The sequence below is a fragment of the Mya arenaria genome, chromosome 13 (assembly GCF_026914265.1).
Source record: "Mya arenaria isolate MELC-2E11 chromosome 13, ASM2691426v1".
Lineage (NCBI taxonomy): Eukaryota > Metazoa > Mollusca > Bivalvia > Myida > Myidae > Mya > Mya arenaria.
The window spans coordinates 30,224,351-30,249,872 of record NC_069134.1 but is presented as its reverse complement, the minus strand read 5'-3'; the positions used below and the strand labels follow the sequence as shown (position 1 = coordinate 30,249,872).

At 34.4% G+C, this 25,522-nt stretch overlaps 1 protein-coding gene across 1 annotated transcript; it reads right to left on the bottom strand.

Moving 5' to 3' along the window:
- Positions 1 to 507: 507 nt before the first annotated feature.
- LOC128214531 (bone morphogenetic protein 2-like) lies at positions 508 to 24,231 on the bottom strand. The gene is made up of 2 exons (XM_052921039.1): positions 23,359 to 24,231; positions 508 to 2,700 (listed from the first exon to the last, which is right to left on the bottom strand). The coding sequence occupies exons 1-2, from the start codon at positions 23,738 to 23,740 to the stop codon at positions 1,832 to 1,834; spliced, it is 1,251 nt and encodes a 416-aa protein (XP_052776999.1). The 5' UTR covers positions 23,741 to 24,231; the 3' UTR covers positions 508 to 1,831.
- Positions 24,232 to 25,522: the final 1,291 nt, after the last annotated feature.

The window sequence follows — 25,522 nt, the reverse complement described above, 5'->3', positions numbered from 1 at the left end:
GCAGCCAATTATATAAAACTGGCTAAGTCTTTGGTTTGGTTAAAGTTAGCCAGTGTTCATTGATTTGCCAATAGTTCTCCAAACAATATTTTGAACCAATGAAATCGATTTGAAATGCAAACAATCTTTAATATAACATGCGGAAAACATATCAAAGTGTTAAACAATTGGCTTCTGACTACTGTATAAATCCTTTTAACTTTTGGGTTTGGTTAAACTTAGCCAAAATTATCATTGATTGGTTATATTCATCCAAAAAACAGTATTAGCCAACGCAATCATTTTAATATGCAAAATAGCCTAAATATGACGTGCAGACAAAACATCCAAGTTTTAAACAATTACATTACAATAATTTATTTATCATATTATAATTACAAATTGACAATTGTTTTAATAGATTTTTCCATGCATTATCCTGTTAGCGTAAACATAAATTAAAAATAATTATTTTCTTGACGCTCACTAAAATGAAATAAATACGCAGATATTGCACATTTAGCTTTATTGCACATATAACAGGTTTGTCAGTGACTTAAATAACAATAAATCATAATACGATATTTACAACAACAGTACAATGTTCTTTTTAAATACAGTGATATCATTTCTTGTAACAATCGTTCACCGTGGTCCTGACACAAACAGAATCACAAATTATAGTATAAAACCATGTTTAGGTGTATTGTTTTCAGCAATTTACTGATCGACATAATTTTGACAATGACTTACAACATCATGCTTTCAATTATTCAACTAGTGAATAGGTAAAAATACATAAATCAGTAAAAATGATCTACTTGTCCTCATTAGCTAATCTAGATCTGGCTTTTGTCAAAAAAATAGACGAATGGCATCAGTAATGTTATGTTCATATGTCACTTACACACCGAAAAGGGCATATTTAAACAATTAAAGCACCGCCCTTCTACAGGTTATGTGATTTATCATTTAAATTTTGTCTAATTGAGAACTGTATCTCTTATTTGTTTAATCAAATGACAAAATATTTAGATTTCTTAACAGTTCTTGCCATGGCCCCTTCATATTTTTATCATTATGATTATAGTCGACTGGCCAAGAGAAGTTCAGTCCTTTAGGTTCAGCTGACGTAAGGAATATCATAATTTGCGATAGGAGCAGCCGAACCTGTATTCGCCATCTCATATTGCACGAAAGGTTAATGCGACGTGGTATTTAATACCTATACTATTTGACATTTGACTGCAGACTGATCATTATAATTATTACTAGTTGGCATTATAAATCAACTTACGTATACATACATAAATGATGGAATTTCTCACGTTGTGATATCATGCTCATGTTTGCTTCTTTATAAAAGGTGACAGACGTGACTTTTTGACGTTGGTTCCTTGTCATTTTCACAGTCATTCTATTGTCCATTTCATTCCTCATATTTAAAAGTCTTTTTGTCATCAACATACGAATGATTGATACACTGACCATCTGCAGTCAATGGTATAAAACTCCATAACTCGTTGGTTTGGTCAAAGTAAGCCATAATGTTAACTGAATAGCCAATAGTTATCCAATAATTTATATTACCAATCAAATCATTTAAAAATGTAAACTGGCCAAAGGCCAAAAAATAACACTTGGACAATCAATACAACTGGCTGATGTAGATTTTACGATTGAACAAAACATTTTATAAACACTAATGGCTTTTACTTTGAACGAGAAAATATAAACATATTTAAGCATGATTTGTTGTTAAATATTAACATATTTTTGTTAAAGAATACTGTTCAGCATGTCCCAGGTCAACCACACCACTTTACTCTGTGATAATACGACCTTTAAGAGTTTAGCCACATTTACATTGGTCGACCACAAGGTCGGGATAGTCACTGAATTGGTACTTTCCTTCGGAATCATAATGCAGAATCGTGAAAGGACTGAGTTTAGTAGCAACACAGCAAGGGGAGGGTACCTTGTTTGGATTTTTCATATGCAGCAATTCCTTTATCACAGCGAATGTGTTCGCCATCTTGTGGCCATAGGGGCAATCCCCCGCACAGTAATACCCTTTGTATTCATGAGGTGCAATAATCCAGTCATCCCATCCGATGTCTGCAAACGAAATCCTAATTGGATTTCTACAACATATCCTCTTCCCTTGTTTTCTTCGGCATTCGCCGTGTCGTCTAGATCTACGTTTTACCCGTTTTAAGATATCTTTAAGTTGAGCATACACGTCTAATGTTGGGGAATTCGTGTGAACCTCACCAGACGCAAGCTGCTTAGTTTTGCTTTCAAGCGGCATTTCTAGTTCAACTAACTCATTTATATCTTGAGCCTCGGCTGCAAGCTCTATCCCTAAATTAGTTTTGTTGTCATTTATCCAGCTTTGAACAGCTTTTGTTATCTCAAAACTTTGGACTCCTGTATCAGTCAGGGACACTAATTTAGAATCTATCAAAGTTCTTTTGTAGTTTGTGGAATTTTGTATCGTAAGGATTTGATAGGCATTAATGCGTAACACCTTGTCAACGGAGAACTGGTCTTTTAAATTGTCTGGTTTAACCTTTTTAACGTTCACTCTAAGTTTAGCGGAGTTAACAACCAGTTCTTTGTTGAAATCATCTTTCGGATGCTCTAAGTCGCCATCAAAATAGAGCCGGATGGCTTTCGTCACTCGCCAATCAGTTGTATCCACATTCGGTGGTGCAGCTCCTGAAAAGAGAAAGAAATATCATAACATCCCTGCAGTGTATGGACGAGAATGTGAAGGGCCGGGTTTACGAGAAGTGGCGGGTGTTTGCAACACATTATCAGGTACAAATATCCACAGACCGAGATTTTTGTATGTTCTACATATGAGGAAAAATATTATAAATATCCAATACTGATTCATAAATTGCTAGACACGTTAGCAGGTACAAATATCCACAGACTGAGAAAATTGTATGGTATAAATATGAGGAAAAATATTATAAATATACATTATTAATTCATAAATTGATAGACAAACTAAAATCACATACTTTTTAATCAACAACTCAACTTATAATAAACGTAAACTATTAGTGCATGTAGTTGATATATAGATGTTTCAATATTTTTTAAGTGTTAAGATTGCCAGTATACCCCCTCATGCCCTGCTAATCATACATCTTGAACTGATTTATACAAATATTTCAAGTCTGGTCGTTAATTTAACCTTGAAAATTAGAAGAATATATCAGATATCAGCTCGTCGATGCTTAACGATTGTAGTGAACGCTTTAAATCTAAAACGCCTAAAATGAGACTGCTTGAATTTTCAAATCACGGTTTATCAAATGTCTTAAAAATAATATAAACTCTAATGATAGTTCGGCAGTATAATTTTGCTAAATTCAAAGATGAACCTATTTTTAAATTACGAAGTAATAAGATTTTTACGAAAATCTTTGTTATTTTTTTTATTATCTTAATTTAAGGAATCTTCAAACGATTTTAAATCTGTAAATGTGGGTCTTACATTAATCTTATTTAAGATATATAATATATGTATTTAAACATATCCGTCTTTAATTATGCATATGATAATTTTGTGCTGAATTTGATAAGCATCACATTAATGACTTTATAATCTAATAACAGATAATTTGCTACGCTTAGAACCTATTTTATGTGAACATTGATTGTACTAAAGAAAATATAGTCTAAGCTAACCTAAAATCAAGGTCGTTGAAAACTGTTGAGTGTTTCACATGCCGTGGAAATGAAATAGAGAAAAACACAAATGAGTTATAGGTTTGTATCGTAAATCTCCAGTAGGTCATTGTATAAGGGTGGAATGATTAACAGAGCAATTAGAAAAGAATTTTAAAACGTTTTGTTTCTTCGTCATTGCTATGACACGGCTGTATATTTTAATGAGCCTCTCGATTTTGTATTTACAAATCAAGGTGTGGCTTTACGTGCTAAGATATCCTTTACAGCTCTTCAACAGAATAAACAAAGTTCTATTTACGATCATTATTTATTCAAGAGAGTCGTTTGGACTAGATAGAAATATTCCAACAATGATACGTGTTGCCTATAAAACATTAGATGAAACATCATTCCACATACCTCACTGGCCAACTGTGCAATTAAAAGCTAATTTTATCACAGTGAATTTAAGATCAACCATTTCATTTGGAAGTGAATAAATAAAACCGCCTCTTACAAATCGGAATTAAGTAAATCGCTGTTTTTACAACTTATATTTGAACCGCTTATTTATTTGTGCATTACACTGTACTTTCGTAACATAGATATTGCGTATTTATTCATTCTTCTGATTGTGATGTATCTAACAGCCTTGCCCCAATTCCTCAAAACTTCTTTAGTCTCCTATTACAGGATTAAACTAAGCCCACATAATTTGCATAATATTAACTTCTTTAAGAGTGTTTTTAATTTAAATATTTCTATGATAATCACAACAAACCATTTTAAATGAATTAAAATCAAATTTTGATATATATCTTGGCTAATTGAAATAAACGACTGAAGCATTTTAAGCTTAAGAAGTTTCGAGAAGCTGGGACTGACAATTTAACGTAGATACTGTTTTTTTTTGTAATTGGACTGAGTTCAATAAATATGTACTAAAAACTATCCATTGTAGTTAAAATCATATTATTTTTATCAAAAGTATTGCTTATTGTGACAAGCAATGCTTCATCACAAACCGCTGCAAATACGTTATAATTTTATAATGAATCTTGTTAAAATGAATGACGGTTAGGGGGAAGAGGGGCTTCATATGTATATCTAGGGATGGATAGATGGATGGACATATGGATGGATGGATGGATGGATGAATGGATGTTAGTGCGAACATTTTCATTTAGGCCCGGTGATTGCGACCACAAATATTTTACATTTACTTAAAACTATTAAAACACTTCAGGGGTCATTAACTTTCGAAGTATAGATCTAAATGTGTTTGGGATGAACGATGTCAGCTGCCCACGCTATGTATTTTCTGTCAATTCGTTATTACAATACAGTTTTGTCTTATCATTGAACTTTTCTTGACCAGATAATTACTCTTTTTTGCGTCACATAATTTCGGTGTTAAAAATGTACTCATAACATTTGACTAATACATAAGTGTTTAGGCGGGAGGAAAACGCGACCGGGGTGTATCTTGTGGCACTTTCTCGCTTTTCAGTCGAACGTGTATGTGGACCTTTTGTTATGGTATGTATCACCTGCGGATCTGGGGGTACTATCGGCGCCCTGCTCCCTTAAATCGTTTTAGTTTAGTTTTTAATGTCAATATCGGAAAAAAGAAGTAAAAAAACCCACACAAATTAGAAATGCACCACAAGTGACTGGAATTGTCAAATATTTCTATAAGGAGAACACCCAAACACCCTGCCGACAATTTAAACCATAAACATTTAGGTTATGAGAGAGGGACGTTATCCAAAAGGTTGTACCCCTAAGTTAAGCGACCTCTAACGTCAATTTCAGAATCTGCCCCTGTTCATCGTTCCCTCTATTAGCTCATTTTACATCACTTATCCACAGACCCGTTTTTTTGCGTGTTTTTGCGTGTACTCTTGCATTCTTTGTTATTATGTTTGATACAGTGCACCTAATATAAGTACCAAAGGGCGGCGTAATTATAAGCAAAAACCTGTTTTATTGCAATTTTAAGAATTACTCGGATACAGAATAACCAATGTTATCATTGTGAAGATAGACACAAATATTTCTTACAAATGGGCGTCGTTTAAATAACAAAGGCATTCATTTCTTACCTACCAACTAAAACTAACCTTTTTCATAGTAACCTTACTGTGGAAGTTTTTGGCACTTACTTTTTGAAATAGATGTCCCTTTTAAGAATGTCACGCAAAAGAACTCCAAGAATGTTTCTGTGTCAGCTTGCTTTGATTGACCTTGTGCGGTAGTAAACTTTATTTCAATGCTTTAGTAGTCTAATCACACCATAAATTTCAGCACCATGTGCGTTTTTGTATCACATTTAAATCAGTAGTTAACTCGACAAAGCCATTTATGACTTGTTAGAGTCATTTAAAACATTTAAAATTGCGTTTGAAGTTTTGTTACAGCTTTAGAAATGTAACTTTTAGCAATAAGTGTTGACAGCATAAATGCATCAGTGACTTTGTACATGAGTTGGTTTAAATAAAAGGCTCAATATAATTGCAAAATTTAGAAATGCAACTTGAGGCAAAAACGATTAAAATAATAACAGTTGAATTGGTGACTAAGCAATAAATAAAAAAAAGCTTCATCATTTAATTGATCAAACAAATGTTTCTTATAATCTGATGAAAATAAGTGAAAACTCTTTGCTTACAAATGTAAATATATATGCTTTTCACAAAATGTATGGAGGGTATGAATAAGTGTACTAAAGTCAATTGATGTGTGTCATATGTTGAAGTTGTTTATATTCGGCATACGTCCAGCTTCGAGGTCGCATTCCGTTCGAATGAGCGTAAAGCTCAGTTTACTTTATTATCTGTAGATATGTCAAAATAAACATACTAAATCATCTCTTCACTTTATTTAAGAAATAAGTACCAGATGCCCTTACAAAATGGGATTTTAGTTTTGTTCGTTAGGCTTCTTTCATTCTTGTTCGCACTCTGAATGGTATTTATGGGGCTTATGTTCGCATTTATATTTGACATTGATAGTGTTTAATACATCCCTTAAACATAAAATATCATATGAAGACGCACATTTGATAAGGCACCTCATATCAAATGTATGATAAATCATCGAATATGTAATCATTTATTTTCATTTCGGGTGGCCTTTGTGTCCTCGTACCGGTTGCCCAGCTGTTTTATTATGATGCAATATTTATGCTAAATATTATTAATTTATTGCTGCGTTATTGTGTGTGATATCAAAGACGATTCATACATTGCAATATATAGCGAATACGAGCACAGTTTTGAATACAGGTTAAGTATATCATGAGATGCTTAGAAAATAATAACACTGGTCTTGCTGTGTGTATTTTTTTGCATTTGTATTATGGTCATCTTTTACTTCCCTTGGGTAAAGAAAAGTCAGTGTTTTAATTAATAACACACCCTTAAATATATGTGTGCATTCCTATACATTTTTCTCCCACCTCAGATAAGTAGATCCATAAATTTAACCATGCTAGAAATTCTTATCTTGCCCACGGGCGAAGATAAAATGCCCGTATGGAACTTCTTTTAATGGTCACCACATTGCAATTACCTCCATTGTTGAAGACTGTCGTCTGTAGCGCATCATGGAAACCTTGTCTTATGGCATATTTAGATAGAACGCGAGTTAATTATTTCTCGCTTCAATTGTGACAAGAAAACAGTTTTCACGCACCTTTCAATAAATAATGCTTCACTCTTCTTAGAATTATTTAAAGACCGATCAGACCATTTACATACTCTGAATCACTGCGCGAATATCCATGACAACCACGAATTATTGCATATCCGTACGCAATTATTTTCACTAAGTACAAAAGAGTTCTGGCAAAAAAATACATTTTTACTTAATTTTGTTTAACTGAGGTGGGAGAAAAAGCATCTACCATAGCCGCTCGTGTGAGATAGGTTCATCCCGATCCTCGCGCAGGGTGTTTTGCGGAAACTCGGTAAACCTCGTTTCCGCAAAACACCCTACGCTCGGGTCGGAATGAACCTATCTTACACTCTCGGCCATGGAAGATACTTATAATCTTTACCCATTGGCTTATGCACTCGACAGACAAAGTGGTATTTGAGTTTTTGTTGTTTCTAATTTGATTCTAATTCTTGTATAATCCCGTAATCTAGCATACGTCATATGGTGATAATGCGCTTATGTTTGTTTGACGTCATATTTAGACGTGAAGAAACAGGTACTGGCCCCAATTTCTCGAAACTTCTTTATCTTAACAGGCTTATGTAGCTTATTTCCAAATTATTTTTAAAGCATAATAATACTTAAATAAGTAAATATTACGCAAATTATTGAAAGACAAAAATAGTGAGCTTAACTTAATCCTTTTACAAAGAACTTAAGAAGTTTCGAGAAAATGGGACCAGAGACATTGTGAACGGCATACGGCATTAAATATTCACACTTTTTTTTGCGATTTCTTCCATGTTTTAAATGAGAAAGATTTTGGATGTTGATAATAAGCTTACCTGAAAAAGAAAGTGCTAAACTGCGTAGAATGTGTACCTGCATGTAAATAATGGTGGGTGGAGAATGTTTATTCATTTGACGATATTTTTGATTGTCTTTATGCATGTTCAAGCTACGTGTGTTCACATTTTAATGATATATGGAATACTTGTTTCTTAGGTCGCAAATATTTCACCGAGTGAGCTTTAAAATCTATATTCACGTTTGATGTTAAAGAGGTAAAATATATTACACTCGACACTGAAGCAAAAATGTTTATCATATGCCTAAAAAGGACATAGAATGACAGAAGTGTACGGTAGTTTTTTTCAGAAAAGCGTGCCAAACTGCATGCATTTCGGAAATGACATCGTTGGAATTGTTTCTTAGCCCTGTGTGTGCTGACGATTGATTGGACTAAAATTTTACAACAGAGAAACATATCAAATTATCATTGTAATGTCTTAGACTAGAAAATGGAATATTACTTTTAACTTCACTGATAAATCTCTTTAAACCACCGAAACTGTAGCTTTCAGTAATTTATTTTTTCAAAAAACTGTTATCATCCTTTTTGAAATATTTTTTACAACACTCGGTTCATCGTCGTAAGCAATTTATTATCATAAAACGTACGTCCATCATTATATTTAAGTATTACTTTAGCGAATAATATACTTCTCAAAATTTGTTAAGGATCACATTCAGCTAATACTAACATGTCGTCATAAAGGTCTTCAGTTGTGTATCCCATATCGGGTCACCTACTAGCCCCGTAACGTATATTTCACGTCGACAACCTGTCTAAGTATTTAACTGTTTCATCGGAATCGAAAATAGACGCCATTTTGATACGATATAAATTTGGTCACCCAATATGAAATAACTAGAACACTCTTTAAAAAAACAACATCTTTGAGTTGAAAGTTACCATTCCAGAATGGAGACCAATATGTAGAATGTAACGACGCAACTGCCATAGATTTAGGCCATGCAAGTAATTTTTCAATCGAACAATTTTAAAAAGACCTGTCCAAATAGCAACAAAAAAGGACACGTTTACAGGGTTCGACTGTATTTTCTTACTAACATTTTAAAAAGGACTATGTTGTTCAGTAATGATTTGAAAATTGCTGAAGATACAAGCAGTATTGCCACTCAACATCCTCAACAAGTTCTTCACGTATTTTACCATGTTGGTGTATATGCGCATAATTTTGTGTTTGTTTGTTAGTGTGCTTATTTTCAAACTCATTTATTTTCATTACTTACAATGAATTCATTCATTTCTAGTCAGTCATGGGTGAGAATTATGCATTCGAATCCACTCGCTTTCAATGCTACAACAATAAATTCTGGGTACGTCACATCTGCCTTATAGCGTGATCAGCATTCACTTGTTTCTTTCTATGCATGCGTATCGATGCACACCATTTCCTAGGGTTACTATATATCAACCAAAGAAACCCATTAAAAGACATTACCGGCTGATATTCCTCAGAGTTATGTATGAATTTGTGAAAAACTTATCGTATACATCGAGTATATCAGTCCGTATCATTTAACTTGTTGCCCGGTCTCTACTCCAACCATGTAATCGCAGTGTTTCAGAGGTAAGCTGCATCAGATAAAGATGTCAGATAGATCCATTATATGATGGGTATCTTTCACTCATTTTTCATCATCGAATGAGGGTTAAAATAGCAAACCTTGTTATACATGGAACGAGTCCTACGTAAAATGTCACAGTTCACGGATGTCATATTGCATAGGTAAGAGAATAATTGGTTCTTACAACATTCTTTTGAGAAAAACTTGATATGGCAGATACTGTTTAGTATTATTGTGTTGTTGTTTTCACGGCTAATAACGTAAATGGAAAATATCTTCTGCCATTTTAATGCCATTGGGAGAATCTAATGCCGTTATTCTTACGTAAACATTTATTAAAGGAAATATCACATATCTACTTTTATATTCGTAGAGAGCCTCATTAAAAGTGTACAGCTAATATTCCGGTAATGTTATCATTTACACGAACAATATGGCACGGTGTTCCATATACGGCTATTGAAATATGGTATGAATTACATGCACGTGGTCATACAGCTATCGAGTATGCCTTAACGTCAACAAAATGTATCATTTCTGAAAATAGTTCTCGTATAGCATGCGGCATTTATGGTAGAGTATCTCTACGCTTGTACAGGGGATCATACCGGGATGGCTTATTTAAATTTGAGGTGAATGCTTGCATTCGTGTGAGGTTGAAGACTTTTAACTGATTTAAGCCCACCAGTATATTCCTGTGTGGTTTCATTGGACGCTCCTACGCGGTACCCCAACATTTATTTAAGACAGTCTGTTGCATAATTGTTAATTGTCTTGTGGTGTTTGTTTATAACGTCTTTTTCACTTGTCGTGCGACTTAAAACAACTAAACTCAGGGCCAATTTTCAGAACTTTGTTAAAGCTAATGACGTTGTCAACGTCGTTGTTGTTATCTTTCAAATGAGTTTAATGATACCACTTGTGATATACAGTGTTCCTAATAACATTTGAAACAAACTGTTTCAGATGCATTTGTTTTATTTAAATATATGAAAACACATCATCGAATAATCCACGTTTAAATGTTAACAACGGTGTAGTTAATCATGTTGTTAAATTAACAAAGTTCTGCACAATTTAACTTTGTAGATAAATGTTGGTATTAGTGTGAGGCTGGGTACAAGTAATGGTTGTATTAGTGTGAGGCTGGGTACAAGTAATGCTGGTATTAGTGTGAGGTTGGGTACAAAGTAATGTTGGTATTAGTGTGAGGCTGGGTACAAGTAATGCTGGTATTAGTGTGAGGTTGGGTACAAGTAATGCTGGTATTAGTGTGAGGCTGGGTTCAAGTAATGTTGGTATTAGTGTGAGGCTGGGTACAAGTAATGCTGGTATTAGTGTGAGGTTGGGTACAAGTAATGCTGGTATTAGTGTGAGGCTGGGTACAAGTAATGTTGGTATTAGTGTGAGGCTGGGTACAAGTAATGTTGGTATTAGTGTGAGGCTGGGTACAAGTAATGTTGGTATTAGTGTGAGGCTGGGTACAAGTAATGTTGGTATTAGTGTGAGGCTGGGTACAAGTAATGCTGGTATTAGTGTGAGGTTGGGTACAAAGTAATGCTGGTGAAGCTAGCTCGTCCTTACACTGAACGTTCCACATACAGTCGAAGCCGGTTGGCTCGATATCCCAGGGACCGGCCAAAATACTTTGAGCCTCGCGAATATCGAGCCAAGCGGCAATGCTTACAAAAATAATAAAACAAAATCAGTCCTCCAGCTCGAGCCAACGAGGAAATATGTCTATGTAAGTTTTGTGTGCTCGTGTAACTGCTAGTGTCAGGCATTGAGTGTATGGTATAGGCGTTGTTCCTTGTACCTATCACCATGAACATTAATGCAAAGAAAACTAACAGTGACAAGCGCAGTAATAACATTTAAATATAAACCCTGTGGACGGGAATGCAGCAAGGGTTCAAATGACAATGAACGAGAGACACAAACGAACTAGTACCACATACGCACATGCAAACACTACTCGCAAACCACACCTGCATTGCACTAGCTTTACTGTTAAATGATTGGGTTTGCTGATTAACTCGTACACTGAAACACAAGTCCGCTGGGTGCTTAATATATGAATAATCGCGAAAGTTGAGTCAGCACAAAATAAGGACACTTTACAGTAGCTGGGAAAAGGACCGCTTGGGATGCTCTTCTTTTCACATATAGTGCATCGTTATTTGACAAATAAAGTAAGTGTGTGTTGCGAATGTCTATGGTGTGTGGATTTGAGTGCATAATATGTTTGTAGTTTAAAATTAATGTAAGAAAATGCAATGACTGATGCATTTTGAGTTACCATCTAATGTGTGAAATGTTTTCTATCAACGTTTTAATCTCCAATAATTATCGCCGTACTTGACTGACGGAGATAAATTATACGACTCTTTATCGCATGAAAATTGAAACTATACGCATATTTTCATTTTATACTTATTTCAAAAATGGTAATTCTTAAGTGGTTTTATATTTTACTACTCTTGTTTAATGACCCTCTGCTTATTGATCTTAAAACGATTAACCTATTATTCTGCATTTTTCTTTTCAATTTATCTGTCTTTTTTACATTGTAATGTTGAATCTTTACTATAATCCGTCTTAAATTTTGAATTCATGATTGGTGTGGTAAATAAGATTTTCTAAGAATATGATTACGTTCGAGATAAAATAATATATCATAGTGTCAGCCATGATGCAATAGTATGCGCATGGAAATGGAGCTACTAATGCTCTATAAGACGTCAGAAAATAACATCAGATAATGACAATACAAATATATGTAATATAAAGTCCACGTTAAAAATCTCTATTTAGTGATGTCATGCAATCAAATCTTCACCAACGAAAGGAATAGACGCATTTCACACGTTGGGCCGATTGTTTAGAACTAACAACGTTGTTAACGTCATCGTTGTAAACTTTGAAGCTACCGTATTAACTGTGTATAGTACGCTAGCATAGATAGGACGCAGGCAAAAAAAAAATGGTGAGAAATTGGGTAAAATTGCTCTCGAAATGTTTAATGGATACACTTGTGAATCTGCAATATTTCTAACATGAATCGAGCTGCACTTGTTTGATTCAAATACACGAGCCCATCATAAAATAGTTCACCTTTTAAAAGTAACAACGATGCCAATAAGAACGTTGTTCACTTTAATATCGGCCAAATGTGTCATATTTATTTGTGTATAATATGTTCATGTTACTTTATTTGTGCTTAGAATAAAACCTTTATGTCAAGCCAACTAAATTTCAGAGAGGCAATCATTAAGTAATAGACGTAATCATTAAATATTTCACTTTTCACGGGTATTTAAAGGTCCACCTACTGCCATTCTTCTGATACACATTCCCTATGTCATCTTTTGCGTTGTCAATGTATCAGCCAATGAGGTTTTATTCTACATGTAAGTCAGTTAGATGACCTGAAGATATGGCTTAAATATTAAGAAGGACTCATTCACTACGCTCACTCCGCCCATTCTTATTCATTAAGAATTTACTTCGTGTCATCTAACATTTACATAATATGCCTGTGTTACGATTCTTTTTAATAAGATCCACATTGAATACAAGGTGTTAATGTGTCTGAATAATACCAGATATGACAAAATATTTAAGGCTTTAGACAGGTCTTAAATTTCCTGACAACGTACTGGAATGCAATGTGGGTTGTATAAGCAGAATATCTATGATAACACCAGCACGGTCCGAAACAAATAAGACATATACTCCACGACCCTCTCCATCAAAAAGATGTATTAGAAGGCACGGCTTGAGTGCTTGCTTTAACAAATATAGTCCAAGAACAAAAATGCGTTTATCTATGATTTCAATTGTAGCAAATGTCGCTATAAACTAAGGTCCAAAATTCACTAATCTACTCCAGCTTATTCGTTTGTGATATTATCAGATGTATTATTACATTTAATCTTTGGAAAATGAAGGAATATTGAATAATTCTGAAGTTGCTCCTGTCAGTCTGAAGGGTCTTTGTTTTAATACACTTTAATAGACCAAATGCTATCAAAATAAAACAAGTCTGACATAGGTATCTTGAAGAGGATTCCGTTGTATTAATGAAGTATTATGTGTATAGCTGTTTACTTAATGAAACACTGTAGTTAAGTACTTTTTTATTTTCATTTTTTTCCGTCCGAACTTCGTTGCATGCGTTGGAGACAATCTAACTGAGGTTTACTTTTTGAATGAATTAGTCTGCTGTTCTATTATATCTTTCTTATTTCTGGCTCCAGTTTTTCGAAACATCTGAAGTCCCTTATAACAGGGTCACGCTCAGCACACTATTTTTGAATTGGTATAAATTGTGTATTTTTTTTTTAATTTAAAAGTTTTGAGGCTTGTCATAGGTAATGATATATTAAATCAATAAGATAAACTACTTTTGTTTTATAAAATTATTACTTATTATGTTTAAGTAAGTTGTAATTTTGCTTGCATGAAATAAGATACTTAAGTGAGTTACGCTTAAGAATTTTTGATAAATCGGGGCCAAGCAGAGAGAAAGACACATAGTTTAGTACATGCTAGTTTAACTTCCTTTTTATTTTTCAGAACCACTGCGAAAAAGATTAAAAGCAAAAATGACCAATCATGTGGCCATAAAATATGCTTTCCCACCACGCAGAGAGAAACTGGGTGAATGGTGCTATTTCATTTATAACAAAGAGCTTTCTTTATAGACTAGTATTCATCGATTTGATAAGAAAGGGGGTATTGCAACCAGTAAAGCATGCATATCATAATGTGATTCAGGCATTTAGAACTTCAGTTTCATAAATAAACTTGTTTCTTACAGCAACACTACTGTTTACAAAATGTGTTCGTCAATCAGTTCAAGAAGCCACAAACGCAAAACCATTTTGCATCGAAGAGAAAATCAATTTGTACCTCCTCATCTAGTGGTTTAAACAGTCAGTTTCAATTCTTTAAAGAGCGTTTCGTTTCCACCGCGTCGTTCTTGTGAGCGTTATTTAAAACTACGATCTTATGGTCGGTTGTAGTGAAACCAATGCCAAATGTTCAGATATGGAAATTTTTCGGGTGTATAATCTAGCCTCTTCATTAAGTGAGTTCCAAGTGATACTTAAATTTATACGCCAAAATGTCTTAAGTCGATTGACTTAGGCTACAGAGGCCGCATTTGATTCTTTATTCACCTGGCGGATTTGAAATCATTGAAATGCGAAGTGCATTTGCAAACAGTAGTTATTATAGATAGTTTTTTGTAAAAAAAGACTACTTGCTGTATGATCTGCCCAGTTATATACGGATCGATCCAGAAACTGCTTAGAAATTTTCATGGCTAGCCAATGGTAGTGCCGGGTGGTTTCTGTGATGGCGAGGTAAAAAGACGCATACATTTCAATAATGTATGCTTACTAAGTATCTGTTCGATCTCTGTTCGTTATTGAAATGTTAGTATCTGGCACTAATTAATATACTAAATATCCTACGATTACTTGCTCAGGCGCATTAGATAGAGTGATGTGTTTTTTGCCTAACCGTCCATCAGGTTACAATATAATGATAGCTACACAAGTATTGTAACAGGGTTTAGAATATACATATTGGATTTCCAGCGTTTGAATGTCACAGAAAACTGCATTTTTACCGAATACAACCTTGCCGGTACATTAATTTTGGCGCGCGTTAAATTGAACAATTAGCTCCCACGCCTGGCGATCGGCATCGTATGTCCTAGGTATTTGGTACAGATTTAATTATAAACTTTTTAGCATAATATGGGTTAAAATGGAGTGCGGATTTTGTAATAACTCGACAGCCCCCATGTTCTTTTATAAGCAAATGAGGAAACGCCTTAGTATAAACATTTTAATTTCAATTCATATAAATCATAACACATGTAACTAAATATCCAATTATTCTTGACTCGTGCAGCTTGAATGCAATAAAAAGGTATGTTTTGCCAGTTTCAGAACAGTTACTTCACAAACCGCCTTCATAAATTCGGTATAAAATTCATTGTTTATTATTGTTTAAGAATTGTTCTGTTCCATTTTGGTAGGGAAACAATTATTTCAGTCATTGCGAGACAAAATGCAAGTTTTCAGTATTTTATCGAAAGTCCTCAAGCAGAAATCACTCAATCTAAAAACTGTACCTGGCAACGAGGCTCCGGTGATTCACTATGGCAAGACGGTATAACAACATTATAGAGGAACAGAAAAACGAATTGGGATGGCATTCTTAGTTTGACTAAGAATGTTCATTGACAGCAAAGGTAAGTGCAAAACTGCAGTGCGCCCATTAGCATTAGTTTATTACTGCATACTAATTTCTTTTAGCTAGACTGCGACTAAAGTTGATAGCTTATAAAATCCATTTCCTTGGTAGAAACCAGTACCGGTGACCATTTTGAGACAAAGTTCCCCGGGCGGGGATAGAAGCCCAAACCTCTTGGGTGAGAGGCGGACAAATATATCACTAGACGATTATAACAACAAATGCCCCCAATTACGCGATGAGTTACCTTAACAGAGCGTTAATATTCACCAAATGTTATCATTGCATGATTGCGTTCATACGGATTGCGCGTACATCATTCAGGTGTGAATGGTCATTAGCCTGTGTGGATTTCTATCAAAGTATGAGACAGTGGTCAAGCGAGTTTTTTCTTCTATTAATAGAGAATAAATAATAGGATGCGTATGTATGAGATCACCAATAACCATTCCCCGCATTCTTTTTCCTCACTCTAACTCTTGCCATTCGACTTGTTCACCCTTTTGAATTCTGTAGAAATACCGAGTAAACTATTACAACACCGCAGGCTCATACCAGATAACTACGAATAAACAAATATATACCCAGGCTATAGTCTATTATTAAACCCCCCGTTACATTACATTTTCAAGAATCACAAAAAAGCGAAATTCTATTTAAAGCGAAATTCTATTTTCATGAATCACTTCTTATTCCGTGATCCCAAAGGACTACTTAGTGAATGACTTTTACAACGGTTAATGTTTTTGGCACTTATAGACGAATGGTTTTATTAGTGTTTAATGCGAACAAATCTTCAAAGTAAGTACTTGTTTGTATCTTTTTTGTGACCATCATGATCTGTGTGTCATGGAATTAGACAAATGCGTTTCTGTCTGAATGGCTTTCCCTGTACTTGACTCAGAACTTAAGTTAACTATTAAGTATATATAAATTAATATTATAATTGTATACTTCTCTGTCGCTCTGTTGATTGACTTTTCACTGTACTTGACTCAGAACTTAAGTTAACTATTAAGTATATATAAATTAACATTATAATTGTATACTTCTCTGTCGCTCTGTTAATGCCTCGATAAGGCTTATAAGTTTAACATTGCCATAATTGATCAATACAGGGACAATTGTAAGATTGAGTAATCATCGACCAGTTAAAGCACCCAGTGAGCCCCAAGGCAGGAACGCTGACATTTATTATTACAACCATTTAGATATATAATTATGTGAGCTGTATGTGTTCACTGCATTGTAATGGTTTGTGTATTTCGTTCAGTGTCTGTATGTGTTCACTGCACTGTAATGGTTTGTGTATTTCGTTCAGTGTCTGTATGTGTTCACTGCACTGTAATGGTTTGTGTATTTCGTTCAGTGTCTGTATGTGTTCACTGCACTGTAATGGTTTGTGTATTTCGTTCAGTGTCTGTATGTGTTCACTGCACTGTAATGGTTTGTGTATTTCGTTCAGTGTCTGTATGTGTTCACTGCACTGTAATGGTTTGTGTATTTCGTTCAGTGTCTGTATGTGTTCACTGCACTGTAATGGTTTGTGCATTTCGTTCAGTGTCTGTATGTGTTCACTGCACTGTAATGGTTTGTGTATTTCGTTCAGTGTCTGTTTGGCTTTGAACATTGGACATCTAAACAGGCTTATCATTGCACTGGGCTTGTATGTGGTCAGTCTGTGGTGTTTGTAATTGTGAATGTGCTGTTTGTATTTGTGTATGTGCTGTATGTATTTGTGTATGTGCTGTTTGTATTTCTGTGTGTGCTGTTTGTATTGTTGTATGTGGTGATTGTATTTGTGTGTGTGCTGTTTGTTTTTGTGTGTGTGCTGTTTGTATTTGTGTACATGGTGTTAATATTTGTGTATGTGCTGTTTGTTTTTGTGTGTGTGCTGTTTGTATTTTTGTATGTGGTGTTTGTATTTGTGTGTGTGCTGTTTGTATTTTTGTATGTGGAGTTTGTATTTTTGTATGTGCTGTTTGTATTTGTGTTTGCGCAGTTTATACATTTGGGTCTCTAGTTCGTTGTCGTATGGTTCCTTGCATTTTGCCTCTTAAAGGTTGGGGGGAGTAATTTTCGACTTCTGTGCTTGACCCAGTAATTGCCATTATTCGCTAATATGACTTGTGAGAGGAAATTGTCTGGGACTTGATTCCATTCACTCGGTTGAATGCATTAACGCTGTTTAATCGAATGGATAAGGTGTCCTTCAGTATAACGAATACTTATATATGTTATGAAATGGTTATCATATAGAAATTTGATAAATACAGTTTTAAATGCGCCTGTCACAAGATGTTTTGTTATGTTTACTCTCTCGCACTCCGATCAAGACAAATCTATACGATTTTTACACTTAATATCACTAAATAAATACCATTTATCTCGCAACATATTTACATGTAATACATTAACACGAATTATCGAAGTTTTATGCCAACCTACTGGGATAAGTTGTACCGTTTGCAATTACTTGCCCTAATCTTCGTTTATAGAGAGAAAAAACGTTCTATCCCAATGCAAAATTAACTAGCCATACTGGTGTTATTTACATGAACTGTCCATTGTACTTTCTAAACGATGACTAAACAAGGCGTTTAAAAACTGGAACTACTGGAGAAGGAAAATACCACCTTGGTTCCAAGATTTCTTTTCGAACATTCACACATTACAAAACTGTTACGTTAAAGTGCTATTTTAGGTTGTTTTTGGTTTCGTTTTTTTGCATTTTATTACCATGTCTAGCACCGTCTATTTGCAACTCTTTCCAGTGTTAATGGGATCATTCTTTCAACACAACAAAACAGCAGCATATAATATTAAACCACGTTTTGGCCAAGTGAAAAGCAAATTTAAAGAAGAAGAAGAAGAAGAAGAAGAAGAAGAAGAAGAAGAAGAAGAAGAAGAAGAAGAAGAAGAAGAAGAAGAAGAAGAAGAAGAAATTAACTGATCAAGTCACTCAGTGAAATCTTCAATAGTTTCATGACTCTATCAAGACAGCACCTGTTTGTGTATTACTCAGTGTGTTCCAGCGAATAACTCTTCAAGTCACTCAATGAAGTATCCAATCGTATCACTGTTTGTTTCAAGGCTGCGACTGTATGTGCGTTTCTCAGTGTGTTTTCCATCGAATAACTGATCAAGTCATTTAGCGTAGTCTTTAATCGTATCACTGTCTGATTCCAAGGCTGCAACTGTTAGAACATTGCTCAGTGTGTTTCACCGGTCAACCGATCAAGCCACTCAGTGAAGTCTCCAATCGTATCTCTGTCTGTTTCAAAGGCTTAGAGTGTATGTGCGTTTCACAGTGTGTAACAACGACTAACAACCGATCAAGCGGCTCAGTGAAGTCTCCAATTGTATCCCTGTCTGTTTCAAAGGCTGCAACTGTAAGGACGCTGCTCAGTGTTTTTCTGGTTTGTTATTTTGACCTTCGACGGCTCAGCACAAAACGGCCGTAACGTTTTCTATTTCCGTACAGGCTTTAATATTTAAAGGCCACTTCGCTATTCCCGATCTGATCATCTTTGTTCTTAACATATTAACGTCGAAATTGTTTCTTTAGGCTGCAGTTTTAGTTTATAGACTTATTAGTTGAAATGCTGTGTTAATGTTTTGTTTGTTAGCTTGTTTAATATTAAAAACTAACGAAAACTAAAAGAAATTACTGTTATTAGTAAGATTCTATTTTAGCTTCATTCCTATAAATCAGATGTAAAATCTTTTCTATGTACGTAAATAAAATAATGTATTGCTTAGTTGAAACATTAATGATGTCAAGTAAGATGTAAAAGACACGTCATGAATGAAATACATGTATACAAGTCTACTTATTAATCATGTTGATATCATTATTTTCACTATAGTTTCTGTGTGTGTTAGTCGTGATGACATAGACATAACATGCGCCAATGAAAATTCTTTCTGTCAATTATGTAAATCGTTTTGTTTAGTTTTTAATCGCTTTACTGTTTACGTTTAACCTTCAATCATGAATTTGCAAATACAACTTCATCAAGAAATCCTATGGTGAAAATGAATTGAAAGTTATAGATTAGGTAGATGGGAAAATTTTAATGTAATAAACGTGAAAAACCCATATTAATGGTAGTGCACGCGAGTACAGTAAGAAGAGATTGCAATTGTTCATTTCGCCACCCAAGAATTCGGCCACGTTTTTTTTTCAAAAGTAATAGAATTGAATATAGGTAAATGTGATTTTAATAACGCCATTAACACTTGAAAATGTTTGAACAATCAATGAGTTTTGCTTTACTGAGTGGAAGTGTATCTGTCTGGTGGCAATAACGTTTTTTTTTATCATCTCTTGTTTTAACTACTTAATCAAGGCTATAGCTGAGAAAAGGCGATACCGCAATTACATTTAAATGTTCGAATTATGTGTATTATAATTTCCTGTTCTTCACAAAACCCTCCAAATATCATAACTTTAATTTTCCATGAACAAATACGCAGTTTTAAAGTACTAAAACATTGATTTTGTAGTTCATAAATAATGTCCTCGAATTCAAGCAGAAACATAAGACAGCTGTAAAGATTTTTACATGTTCATCATAACATTTCAAAGCGTACATACACACGCCAAATGCATTCCTATACATTATAAATAATTGGTAATATGGCGAAACTAATTTATCCTAAAATTCATTCGGTATTGAGCTATAACAACCCTTTCAAGTATGAATTCATCGGTGGTAAACCACTAAGACACCGTCAAAGTTCAAATGTAAATATTTCTCAGCGAAACAAATTTTGTTATCAAAGATTTTTCAAACAAACATAGATCGTTTTCAACTCACGGCAAAAATCTCCCTCAAATCCTACCTTTATTTTATACTGCTAGTCATTAATTTCAAGACAATAAAACTTGTTTCATTTAATAATGAGCTTTTTGGTGTGTTTTAACTCGTCGGTTAGAATGCATACTCGTGAAAAGGCTGGCTAGGCAAAAATTTCCTCTCTAGCAATTTCCTCTCTAGCCAAGAAAGTGTAAGAGAAATCAGCTGTTGAGTATGAATAGGATTTGCCCGTTATTCTACTGTTGTGATATCATATTTAGTTTTATTTCCCGGTGTATCACTTTAACAGTGCACAAATTGTACTTGATATCTTTAAATTATACTGATTGACATTATGATTATTTATACCAAATGCATATGATATTATACATTTCAGTATATTGTTAGGGATCCATTAGAGGTAAATAATTCCAAAGGACCTGCTAAACAGAATACAGTTACCTTATACTAGTAGATGCCGACATTGAAAGCCAAACATTTTTAAATGGACATTTAAATTAGAAGCATTTTCAACCTTTTATACTGAAGGTGGCTTAACGGGTGCAATGCCGGCCAAGGTCATATGTGCCCGTCTGTGGTATGTTGCATAAGTAGTAGTTAGATAAAATGAAGTAACATTTTAATGATTAAGAATGGGCGGGATAAGCGTAGCTAACGAGCCCTTCTTTATCATTTAATTATTACTCCAGGTCATCTTACTGTCTTAGAATCCTACCTCATTGGCTGAAACATTGCCAACTTAAAATCCGACGCAGGGATTGTGTATCGCATGAGTGGCAGTGGGCGGACCTTTAAACACCCGCGAAAGTTGAAACTATAAACGATTAAGCCTAGTACCTAATGATTACCTGTCTGCAATTGCATTGGCTGAAAATTGGGTTGTATTCTAAATAATGATAATCAACATTAGTGTTTTCATTGTTAAACATCTATCCTTGGTACTAAATCGGCACACCGATTATTGATGAAAGCAGCAGCCCGCTTTTGTCTAAATCTCACAAACTTATAATCTTCTTAGTAAATATGAACACACTTCATCTGATTGCTCGTCTAGAAATATTAGAGACACTATAGTGACCATCATTGTCACGCTTCTAGACAATGGCTATTGAACAATAATCAAATTTAAAATACATATACAGCGTTCTGTGTGATGTCACTTGTTTTTTGTGTATTTCTTTATTTCAGTTAAACAATACTTTTCCTAAGAAAGGAATCACCATTACATTTAGGGGTTAAAGTAGTTCTTATATTTCTAACCTTGTTAGCATTTCAAGGCAAATTCTAATTTAGAAATGAAAAAAAAGGATGTATCGCTAATACAATGGCTTTAACATGTTTATCATGACTTTTGATTGACGCATGCGTCTGTTAAGATTTGGTCACAATGTGAAGGTCTTGTCTCTGCCTTTGTCATGGCCATATGGTGTCAGTTCCTCCGTAAATCTAGACAAGAGTCGGGTAGATTACATTTGAAATGGATTTAATATTACGATGAGAACTATATGGACAGCCAAACAGATAATAGAAAACTCTGTTAAAGGCATAAGGCTAATGCATTACAGATATCGAACAAGAGACACACATCGTACAAACAACTCAGACAAACCACACATGTATCAATATATGCGTATCAATATGTCACCGCCATAGAAACGGTCAGCGAAAAAAAACATCACAAGTGGTTTCGCTGTGGATGGGAGAGGGGCATATATAAACAAATTGGCAATATATTTGCACATTGTTTAAATGTCGGTATAATCTGATCTTATTTGTCGTGCATGTCCTATTCGATAAAAAACTAAAGCAATTAGCAGTTAGAATTTAAAACCTCATAGAAATAGCTTCATTAATATGAGATGGGTGGTTTCATGGTGGGAGGGGAGAGGGGCATATATCAAAACATTGGCAATATATTTGCACATTGTTTAAATGTCGGTATGATCTGATCAGATTTGTCGTTCATGTCCTATTCGATAAAAAAACTAAAGCAATTAGCAGTTAGAATTTAAAACCTCATAGAAATAGCTTCATTTATATGAGAATGCATTGACAATGGCTAAGATATTAAACGAGCATTCCTAATGCAAAACAGAAGCACGCACTCTACTATTTCAGTACGTTTATATTCATGTTTGGATGTATAATTTTGATTGAAAATGGCTGATATTAACAATGATATTTGCTTTCTATTGTCAATCTGGTTGTTTTGCTATTTGACATGTAGACGATAATATACGACTATCCTATTTTAAGAGGTTTGATCTTATTCATTTAATGTCAAAACATTCACAATGATAGTGGTAAGGATGGTGATGATAACAAAATGATACAATTAAATGTAATACGATCTCCACTTGGAATCGATAAAGATTGACATTACCAAATAACCATCTACATGTCATCGTCGAACACTTTACATCGAATGCTTCATTAACTGGGTTCTCATAAATACTATGGAGAAATCAGTATGCACAATGTTAAACAATCATAAAAAGCTTACCCGTATTTTTGAAAGTATGCAGATGGTTAGAGACAAGTGATGTCCCTTCGTCGTCATCGTCGCCCATATCCTCACCAGAAAACCTCTTGCCAGATTCCACCTCCCTATCCTCCATATACTTTCGATACTCCTTAATCATTCTCCGTTTCTCCTCGATGTTTCTCGTGATGTTGTTTAATACTGGTGGTCTCGCGTATCCTAATCCTTCCAAAATTTTCGCTTTAATACTTTCAATCTTCTCATTCATTGTATCACTGTTTTCATCTCCATAACTATCCTCTGAGGCAGGAGCAGCAAAGCTTAAAGCACACAAGTTACCTATCACTGTTATAAGAATAAAACCACTCTTTGTCAATTTGTTCAAATCGAATAAGTTTTTCATATCTCGAAGTATTGTCCGATGGAACGTAAGTAAAATACTGACCTCTTCTATAAGTTTGCAATATTCCTTTTACACAGAAACTTTCATCGAAATGATGATACGTTTTGGCATCAGGCATATTTATACAATTAATCTCCTCTTAGGTTTATTGTTAATTTATAACATCTATACCTCTATGAATAAGAATTAAAGGAAAACTGACTCTTCGAGGGTTTGGTTAGTTCCAATGAGTTGTAATAACATCAAATGCCAAGTGGGTGTGTCCAAAGCATCTATTGGTTCCTTTTAAATCTAAGCACACATCTATTCGCATCTTCGATTATATAAATGTTCAATATATCAGATACGTTTAGAGTTAACGATACGTTTTATATCTACAAAATAAAATCAGCTAGCTGTCAATCACAAAACTGATAATAATTTGATTGGTTACAATAGGACTACGTCATCCCATTCATAAAATCCGAAGTGTCCTTTACAACCACTTTCCCTTGTAGCGATGGTTATTATAGTTCTTCATCGCAAACTAGAGTACACATATTGTGCATTAAACGGCAGCCGACTTCATTCACTGGCGCATGCATTTCAGCGATCGACAAAAAGCCGGCACAGGCCACTCTCTTCAATTTAATTATCTGATAGCACATTTAAACTTTCCGCTTCACCATTAATAAAACATGCTGGTTTAACGTTTATCTTTCAATCATACAAGCGAAAGAATCAAATATCTTTTTTATTTATATCTTTAATTTACTCTTTCATAAAAGATAGGTCTAGTGGGTGGGTCTATTGATCTACATTTAGGGCGAATTTCTGAATACATTTAAATGAAATTGAAAAGCGATTGTTAATACTTGACTTGAATAAAGACAGGCTCGGTGATTTAATACTGATCTTCATAATTCTACAGAATCTAGACCGATGTTTATTTCTTTGGTGTTTAACTTAATGAAATTATTAGAAATTAACATTGTCATTATCATCTAGAAAAATGGTTAGAATTAAATTTAATTTGGCTCCCACAAATACTCCAATAACAAGCCTGAGGTTTAGATTCTAATCGTAATTTGAAAGTTTATGTCAATAGCTATCAATTTCTTCGGAAATTCCGCGGACTAAAGTTTGAGAACTGTAATTTGCTTCGTCATTCCCTTTGTTTTGTAACTGAAGCGCTTGTATCGAATTAAAGACCCATTCAATATTTGAAAGTCTGGTTAATATTTGTAATAAAACAAATATTTGTCTGGTGTTATTTTGTGCAAATATTTAATTTTTCTCCTTCACTTTATAGATATTTACCTTCTGTTAAAAATGAGGTCAAGTGGCTAGCACACCGTGACAGAGCTTACTGGTGACATCAGTATACGGTAACCCAGACGCATAGTCAGGGGCGACAATCCAGATTGGTAGCGTACAGTTTGCACTGAGTTAGTTTTCTTACTTGATGTTGTTCGGGCTAATTAATACGTTTGTTATTACATGTTATTCTTGAAATAAGAATTAACGACTTATGTCGTTGTTAGGCAGCACTAATAGTGTCTCACTTACGAGAACATTACTATCAATGATCAGTCTCGTTCAATCCGATAATGTTGTTCCTATTCTGTATGTACTCAAAATCTAAATAAACAACTATTTGTTTGGTATAAGTTTGTGCAAATATTTAATTTGTCTCCTTTACTGTATGGGTGTTTACCTTCTGTTAGAAATGAGGTCTGCAGGAGCCTAGCATACTGTGACAAAGCATATTGTGGCAGATCAGTATACCCTGCAGAAGGGTCA

Bases quoted from the DNA above. Each gene is read 5' to 3' on its own strand.
- LOC128214531 (XM_052921039.1), bottom strand. From the start codon at position 23,740: ATGAAAAACTTATTCGATTTGAACAAATTGACAAAGAGTGGTTTTATT. The intron at 2,701-23,358 runs GTAAGCTTTTTA...TTCTCTTTTCAG, and splicing joins GCATACTTTCAAAAATACGG to GAGCTGCACCACCGAATGTG.